Below are 9,236 nucleotides of genomic sequence, written 5' to 3'. Positions count from 1 at the left end.
GTACCTGACTCCTCAGTCTGGTGTTGACCAGGGGGAGGGGGAGGAGCCATAATTCTCTCTGGTGGGATGCAGACCGCAGACCTGGCAGATGGCAGGGTTTTCCTTTTCTATATTGCAGAATCTTCTGGATTTCCTGTCTGTCCCCTCACAGGTGACTCTGGCTTTCTGGGAGTTATTCCTCTTCTAGACTTCCCTTTCAGGGACAGACAAGCACGGATTCCCTCCCCCCACCTCCCACCCTCCCACCCCCTCACCCCCACCCCCTCACCCCCCACCCCCGGTTTGAGTAGGTGCCCACTATCACATGTCTCTTGATCGGATGCTTATTTTCTGGTCTCGAGGAAGTGAGTTAAATTTCCAACTGAGAACCGACGCCAGCAATGGCTGGCAGTGTGTTCCAAATGTATACAATCAAGTATTTCTTGATATTTCCTGCTCATTTGGTCTACTCTTTGAAACCTCGTGTTCCTTAAAAGACCCATAACAAAAGAAAGCCCTGCGGCGACGACACTTCGTTACTCTTTCTCTTTTATTAGCTTCATGATTGTTGCCATTGTACTTTCCTGTAAGCCAGAATTGTCGCAGAGGGCAAGTAGTTTTAGAGAGAGCGTCGAAAGGTAGGCCGGTTGCTTTACTTTTTCCCACGCCTGACTCGAGGGGAAAGTCACGCACCCACGCAGCTTATGGAACAGCCGCCGGATCTTTATTAAGCTGGCCAGCAGCAGAAGGTCGTCTCCGCTCACGAACCGCAGGGCTGGGATCTCCTCTGGTTTGTAGCACTTGTCACCAAAGAAAGAAAGGGGCAGAGCTGAGTATCCAGGAGCAGGATGGGCAAGGGGGGAGGGAAGGACCAATTGGAGTTGGGACAGTGGGACCATTTTCCTCTGGAGAAGGAACGGAACTGCCCTGCTGTCGAGTCTTGAGAGAGTGTAGGACTCAGCCATGGTAAACTTAATGGAGGCCTGGGTCTTAGTGGTTTACCCTGAGGCAGCTTTGCTCGCTCAGCGCGTAGCCAGTGCCAGGTCCTGTGCGTGGTATTTTACATTTTCCCAGTCTCCTCCCAGCAACTGCGAGGAGGCAGGAACCATTCATTCCTTAGTTTATAGTTGAGAAACTGAAGTTCGAGTTCACTTGCGTGACCAAGGGGCAACTGCACGCTGCAATTTGATGTCTACCTTCTTAATCCCTGCGTTATGGCCGACATGGATTGTGTGCTTTGATCAGGTCGGGGAGAGAGCCTGTTCTATCCTTCGGGAGCTAATTGTTAGTGGGGAAGGCAGCCATGATGGTAAGAGAGACAGCCCGGCTCAGCCAGTGTAGGGGAGGAACAGGTTCACTGGCAGCTTAGAATGTGGTAAGATGACCACTCGGGGAAGACCTGGGCAGTCTAGCTGTATCTCCAACATGATTAGAACCGGTTTCCTGGCTCAGCCTAGAGCTGTCTGCCATAGCAGAGAGGAAACAGAAACCTCAAGACACAAATTGTAAAACAAAGTGGCCAAGGCAGGTGACTGCCATCACACAGCGAGCTCTTGGCTCACCCTGCTGGGACCTAAGTCTGAACTGAAAGGGATTTTAAGTGAGAAGAAAATGTAAGGTTTGCTTCAGTAACACAGGGCACCTTCATTGTGAATTCCAAAAAACTCTCAGTGGACACATGAGGCATCCATCTATCCCATCAGTAATCAGATGAACAAAATTAGTTTACTCTTAAAATCTAAATGATTGAAACTATTTTCTAATGCACTTACCTTTACTTTGCTCCCAACGCTGATTCTTGCCTGCTGGCCCATTGCTAGAAAATTAATGGAGACCTTGTCTTGTTCTAAGATGCGAATTCCGATGTAATGGTTCAAAGCCAGAAAAACAGGTTTAAATGAAGCAAAGGACGAGGAAGGCATGGAACTTGACCAGTTCCAAGTTCGGATCCTGTTGCCAGCTTGGTCTGAATATTGGCCTCCCAGGACGTTGATGAAGACCCTGGAAGGAAATTAGAGTCGTTGGTAGGAGGGCTGCGTGTGGTGGTTCATACTTGCAATTACAGAGGGCTGTGGCGGGACAGGGTGAGACCTTGTTTTAAAAACCAAACGAAAAAGCCCTACAAGTGGTAGCTCTGTAATTCAAGGCTAAAGTATCCCTGCCACTTCCTAGCCGAGGCATATGGGTGGTGAGGTCTCTAGGTAACTTTAGATGTGACGCTACTCACTTTACACTATTTGGAGTACCAGGTTCAAATCGAAGCATACCGATAAACTGAAGTGGGTACAAAAAGGCTGTGTGTGTGTGTGTGTGTGTGTGTGTGTGTGTGTGTGTGTAAGAGGAAGCCTGGAGGTTTCCTCTGGGAAAAGAAAGGATACAGAGGGGAAGCTGTTTCTGAGAGAGATGGGATCAATGCTTAGATTTTCATCAGGCCGAAATGCAAGACCATGGATGTAAATGTGGGGGAATGCCCAGAGTATTCCTTGTGCAAGAGAGCAGACACAGCTAAAAGCCAGATACCCTTCCTTTTCTATTTCTTTTCTTGGGGGGGGGGGTTAGAGGGTGCTGGTGGCTGAAGCCGGGGCCTTGGCCATGATGTGTTTGAGCTCTCCCACCAGGCTGCACCACCAGCTGTTAAGGACGAGGCTTTAGGGGTCTGGGTATGGAAAGCAGGGGTTCAGGGGTACTTCTGAGTGTGTGGCGGTAGAGAGGAGTTCTCCAGCAGAGTGAAGATGTGCCAGATGAGGTGGGCTCCTCCAACCGTGAGGCTTTGCTAAGGCCACTCGACTACTATGTTACAAATATCCCGCTTGCCCGGAGATTCTGTGGCACTCATCACCGTGACTGTCTACTGGGCAACCTTGTTCCCATGCTCCCTCACCGTTTTCAGCGGACTTAACCACCTCGACTGTGAGGAGAGGTCTGTATCCTCAGAGGGTTGGCTAGATTTGACAATGCACGTGCTGTCTAACTGTGTGAAATGCCCACGAGGGCCCCATGAATAAGGGAACTGACCTCTTGCTTCTCCAGCACTGACTGATCACTGATACTAACATGACAGCAAAAGAAATGAGAAACCAAGAAAACGCCCTACCAGAGCGGGAAAGGGGTGATTTCACACAGCAGTGTTTGACTGAACTGCTCAGAATCGGTTCTTTAATGATTCTTGGAGCTTATACCATAGATTTAGCTGTGTAAGGATAAAGTTTCAGGATACGCCTTCAAGGAACTTCAGACCACAGAGAAAGGAAACTTATTTCACAGAGGCAGAGAGAGGGGGCTTTGGGGAATGGCATGGACCGGTCAGAGTATTCAAGAATTCAGCTCATAGAGTTGGGGACCCCTGAAATCATCTGTCCTCTATGGGTGACAGTTATTGTAACACTCCACCAAATGTAGCCCAGACTGACTATTGAATCTCGAAGGATAACTAGAAATTTCCCATTGTACACGGTGTTAGCGGATCAGCTGCTACCGTGGACTAGAAATTACAAACACTTCACTGCATCCCAACTTTGTCACCCCTGGCAAGGCCAAGCTGTTGGCAGAGTTTCCCAAGTGAGATTATACCTACAGACAATTTAAAATCCAACTATGGTGGCTTACACTTGTAATCCAGCATTTGGAAGCTGAGGGTCACAAATTTAAGGCCAGCCTGCTCTATAGAGGGAATTCCATTCTGGCCAGGGCGACAAGAGTCTTTACACACACACACACACACACACACACACACACACACACACGCCTTTCTGAAAGGCTTAAATTGTGATTGAAGTTAGAACCCAAATGTTTTTTTTTTCAGATTAAATGAAATAATATGAACTTATACGATATATATACTGGTAAATTAAAAGGGAATCAAGACCTTTCTACAGAGATTTAAATCTTTATATTATGATGTGCGTATGCCTGAGGTGCGTGTGGTGGGGGTTGCCTGTGAGCCCCAGAGTGAGTGGGGAGGCCAGAGGATGACTTCCTGCAATCAGCTCTCTCCTTCCTCCCTTCTGTGGATCCCAAGCTTGCATGGAAATGCCTTCCCAGGCTTTGCGGCTCCAGAGGTTTGCATATTATTGTCTGACATGGCTGCAGGAAGCTCACTAGCCGGGAATGTATCTTCTCAGACAGTAAACAACGTAGCGTAGCGTTGTATGTCTCTGAGCTATGTTACTATCTAAAGACCACTAACTTGGAGGACTCTTTCTAAAGCCATTCTTATCATTGAAAAGATACAACTGAACAATTAGAGTGAAGAACAGAATCAAAACCAAAATAGCAGCACAGGCCTGACAAACTTACCAGACATTTCCATTAGGGTGATAGCAGGAGCTTCTCCCAGAGGAGTCAAGCAATGCCAGGATAGCGGGGCTGGTGGGTGTGTCTTCTTGGACAATACAAGTAAAGCCATTTGTCTTGTTGGGCACTTGGATAATGGCTAGATTTCCAGATGGATAGCTGAGGTCAGATAAGGTCCTGTGACATGTCTAATGATCCTGGACTATACGTGGAATAAAGTTAATTGATGAGGAGCTTTTTGAAACTATGAAGCATTCTGAAAAGGTCGCCGTTTTAGTACAAAAGAAATTTATGCTTTTATATGGATGAAAATATATTTATGAGAGGTAAAAATTCTCAACAAAGTGGTAAGAAATAGAATTAGAGATATGCAAGAGGATTGTGCATCGTGATAAAATTAAATTTATCCCAGAAGATATAAAGGTGATTCAACATCGAAAATCAACAAATAAAATAAACCGCATTGGTAGAATAAAAAGCAGAAAGAGCATGATCATCTCCATAGGTACAGAAAAGTCTTCTGAAAAACCAGTACCGCTTCCTGATAAAAAGACTTAGTAGTCCTCAAATAGATCGGGACATCTTCAGCCTAACAAAGGGTAGTCACAGAAACACCACAGGCTAGCAGTCTACTTCATGGTAGGCTTTCCTGTTAAGGTGAGAACCTAAGCAAAGATATCTATTCCCACGACTTCCCATGCTTAATGTTCATATTACAATTTTATTTGTTTATTTATTTATTTGTGTGTGTGTGTGTGTGTGTGTGTGAGAGAGAGAGAGAGAGAGAGAGAGAGACAGAGTGCATGCACACAGAGGCTGGAGAATGATTTGTAGGACTGGGTTCTCTCTCTCTCCGCTCTGTGGGTCCTGGCAAATTGAACTCAGGTCATCGGCTTGGTGGAAAGGACCTTCACCTACCATCTGGCTGGCCCCTTCTAATCAATTTTACATGAACGTCCTACCCATAGAAAATTTAGGAAAGGAAAATATCAAGTTTGGAATGGGAGATAAAAAACATACTTGGGGTCTGTGTATACAGAAAACCTCAGGGACACCGCCAAACAAAACTTTAGAACCAGTGAGTGAGGTCGGGGGGACTGCCACCGTAGGCTGCAAGACAAAATCAACTCGATTTCTTTATCTTAGCAGAGACCATTTGAAAATGGAATTAAGAAAACCATCCCACTTGCAGTAGCATCCAAAAGAAAGCCCACTGAGCATGTCCGGGTGTTGATCGCGTCTGTATGCAAAGGCTGTTCAGAAACAAGGGTAATCAAGACTGATTTTGAACATCAGCCACAGCCTCTAAGAGTGCTACGAATTGAAGTCGTGACCCAAAACAGTCAGTAGTAAAAGCTGGCACCTGCGTTCTCTCTCATGGGGACTCTAGCTTTGTCGTGTGCAGCCGTGAACGTATTTTCCTGGTTTGTTGTTAGGGTTTGCCTAAACAACTGGGACGCTGACCGAAAAGGACAGGAAGGACTCAGTTCATGAAAAGTTCTTCTCTTTGGGTTTTTGTTTCTTTCTTTTCTCCAGAGACTCTGCGTGGCTTTTATGTCCAAACTCTATGGCCTGGCTGTCTGAATGGCCTAAGATGAAATGGATAGTGACTTAGTTCGTGGGTATATTAACTGGTCTGTGGCTTGAGGGTAAAAAATATCAGAGCTGAACATGCCCAAATTTCTCATCTAGAATTTCTTCTCTTAGGTATTGAACTCCAGGAAGTATGTTGTAAGTGTGTAGCGGGTAAGGCAGAGAGCTGTCTCCACTGATGGGCTCACGGAGACCATCAATGTCTCAGCAATGTCTGGTACAAAAAGTGGGGTGTCTCAATGTCAATTGCATTTTGTATTCTCTTACCATTATATAAATTAGCCAGTTCAAAGTGAAATATATTATATATGTATATATAGCTAATATGGAAGCTTATGAACTCGGGGCGGTGTAAGGGAAGGTGCATTTCAAATGTCATCTGCTTTTCTCTGGATGGTAGAAGTCTGGGAGTATGTATGTGTTTTCTGTAGCGCCCCCCCCCCCATTTTCTTTCTTTTCTGTCCTGTCTTTTTTGTCTGGCCCTCACTCCCTCCTTTGATTTTCTTTTGGGATTAACACCAAGGCCTAGCACATGTCTGTCACAGACCTCCTCCCCAGCTCTTTTTTGATTATTGATTTTGGGATAGGTTCACTCTAATTTGCCCTGGCAGGTCATGGACTTGCTATCTTTCTGCTTCATCTCCCACCTCAGCCTCCCTCACCTCAGCCTCCCACACCTCAGCCTCCCTCACCTCAGCCTCTCTCACCTCAGCCTCCCTCCACCTCAGCCTCCCTCACCTTAGCATCCCCCACCTCAGCCTCCCTCACCTTAGCCTCCCCCACCTCAGCCTCCCAAGTAGCTGAGGCTACAAGCCTATGCCATCAGGCCCTGCCTGTTTTCCTTCTTGGGAAGTAAAGCTAACACAATAACGTATGGAAAGAAAGGATACAATATTTGTGTCGTCCCATCTGGAAAGGAGGTGAGAAACTTGCTTCCGTGCTTGTAGTGCTTCTCCAAGAGCTCGTTCCTCACGACCTGCGTGCATGGCAAACAACATGAACTGCTGGCTGCTGAGGTCACACATGGAGCAAACCAATTCCTTACTTCATGTGCTTAGCCCTGCTTCAGCAACACGGGACGGTCAGCAGCAACAGTTTACAGGTCATCTGAACGCCTGCAGTGTAATGTAATAAACCCCTTCTTAACGCTTACCTATTGAAAGTTATTTTTTTCGTATATATTACCATAAAAAAACAAAAGAAGACAAACCAGTCACACCACAATGGTAACAATCATATCCTTATTCTAAGGCGTTCACACATCTGTGGAAGCGCTTGGCTGAAGGGGTAAGTGTTTTATTTTTATAAATCTGACCTACTTTGTTGTGGAGTAATCTTTTCGTACACCGTGAAGATGTGTCTTTGCCAAGGTGCCCTCTGATTAGTTTAATAAAGAGCTGAATGGTCATTAGCTAGGCAGGAAGAGGTTAGGCAGGACTTCTGGGTCCAGAGAACTCTGGGAAGAAAAAAGGCGGGGTCACAGAGCAAGGCATGCAGGGGAGGAAAAAGCCATGAGTTACAGAGTAGCAGGTAGGTGAGTAGAAATGGGTTCACTTAAGTTGTAAGAGCGAGCAGAGAAAGCCTACGTTATAGCACAAACTTTCAAAAAAAAAAAATACTAAGTCTCCATGCCATTCTTTGTGAGCTGGTGGCCCAAAGAACAATTCGTCTACACTGCTTTATCACCTTCTCCCCTGTGTTGGGGTTAAACCCAGGGCCCTGCACATGCTAGGCACTTTCTACCCAGCTTCTTCCCCAGCAATAATCCAGTGAAGGCGCAGGAAGATGACCAGTATGGCTCAAAGTCCAACCCCTTTTATATGGAAGTTCAGTGTGAAAATGAATTTGTAGCTGATAGTACTGATGATAAATGGAGGATTTGGTTTAATTCGATGCATTCCTGATCTTGGCTTGGACTAAAACGGGACAAGAATTCCTGGGGTGAAGTGATCTAAGTTTTGGATGAACATTGTCATTTACTTTGAAAACTTATTGCTCCATTTGGAAATGATAGCCTCTTCAAAAGTGGGGGGGGGCTATTGTTTCCAGAAGCTATGAAATATGGAGTACTTCTAGACAAGCACCACAGGATGCTGGTTCAGCAGCGAGTAATTATGGAACAAGCGCCGTGCCGCCACCACACAAGCTGCTAAATGGAATTAGAGATCTAGTAGTCTCCTACTGTGCTCCCCCCAGGGTGAACAGCCCAGTGTGCCCACGCCAGTGTGCCTACCCTGGTGTGCACAGCCCAGTGGGCCAAGTCCAGTATCAACACTCTGCCAAGATGCATCTGACAGTGTGATTTCATGGTAATCTCTGTGCGTTTCTATATGTTCGTCATTTAGATGTTCTCTCTTTTTTTTTTAAATGTTTTATATATGGTGTGTGGTGGTTGGAATAAAAATGGCCCCCATAGTCTCACAGGGCACTGTTAGGAGCTGTGGCATTGTGGGAGTAGGTGTGGCCTTGTTGGAGGAAGTGTGTCCCTGGGGGTGGGCTTTGAGGTCTCAGATGCTCAACCTATACCCAATGTGACAGTCTCTTCCTGCTATCTCCAGATCTGGACGTAGAACTCTCAGCTACCATGTCCACCTGCACGCTGCCATGCTTCCCACCATGATGGCAACGGACTAAACCTCGGAACTGCAAGCCAGCCCCAATTAAATGTCCTCCTTTATAAGAGTTGCTGTGGTCCTGGTGTCTCTTCACAGCAGTAGAGATCCTAACTAAGATGGCTAGGATCATCTTTCTGCTCAGGGGAAGCTCCTTCTCCTTGAGCAGCTGTGCTGCAGTGACTTTGCTTTCCTCGTGGTTTTCTACACCTGTGTGTCTACTGCTCCTTGTGGGTGAGGGACCCCAGGTTTCTCCATCTTTGGACTGCTAGAAGTCCAGATAACTGGAACACTCTCCCGCATGCATGCAGGTTGGTATTAAGTTCCTGTAGGGTATGGCTCCACCGAGATGACTTCATAGTTCTGTGTCACATCCCATGTCACATGCAAATGCTGGTCGGCTGCTGTTTAGTCCGCTCCCCAAAGCTCAGCACCATCAGAGTTTATGTTGTTGCCAGTGTGGTTAGTGTGGGATGAATTTTCATTTCTCGGATGACGAAGGAAGTTGAACAGGCTTTCTGCATTTTCTCTCGTGAAAAGTTTCCGTTTGAGTCTTGGCAAAGGGCTCACTTTTCCGTGGGATCCACTTTTGCGTTTCTTTGTTTCTGAGAAAGGGTCTTGCTATATAGCCCTGGCTAACTTACTCGCTATGTAGACCGGGCTGATCTTGAACTCACAGAGATCTTCCTAACTCTGCCTCCTGCCATTGGGATTAAAGGTATGCACTGCCACACTTGGACAACTTAACTTTTTCATCTT

At 46.3% G+C, this 9,236-nt stretch overlaps 1 protein-coding gene across 1 annotated transcript in view; it reads right to left on the bottom strand.

The window, feature by feature from the left end:
- Nucleotides 1–515: 515 nt before the first annotated feature.
- Erich6 (glutamate rich 6) overlaps nucleotides 516–9,236 on the bottom strand; it is a 33,821-nt gene continuing 25,100 nt past the window's right edge. Inside the window, exons 11-14 of the mRNA XM_048424927.3 lie at nucleotides 6,756–6,841; nucleotides 4,276–4,431; nucleotides 1,752–1,980; nucleotides 516–779 (exon numbers count right to left, since the gene is read on the bottom strand). Coding sequence (XP_048280884.1) covers nucleotides 516–779; nucleotides 1,752–1,980; nucleotides 4,276–4,431; nucleotides 6,756–6,841 — 735 coding nt within the window. The remainder of the gene's footprint in view (nucleotides 780–1,751; nucleotides 1,981–4,275; nucleotides 4,432–6,755; nucleotides 6,842–9,236) is intronic.

Source organism: Myodes glareolus, chromosome 20 (assembly GCF_982192425.1).
Source record: "Myodes glareolus chromosome 20, mMyoGla1.1, whole genome shotgun sequence".
Classification (NCBI taxonomy): Eukaryota; Metazoa; Chordata; class Mammalia; order Rodentia; family Cricetidae; genus Myodes; species Myodes glareolus.
This window is presented reverse-complemented; position numbering and strand designations above follow the sequence as displayed.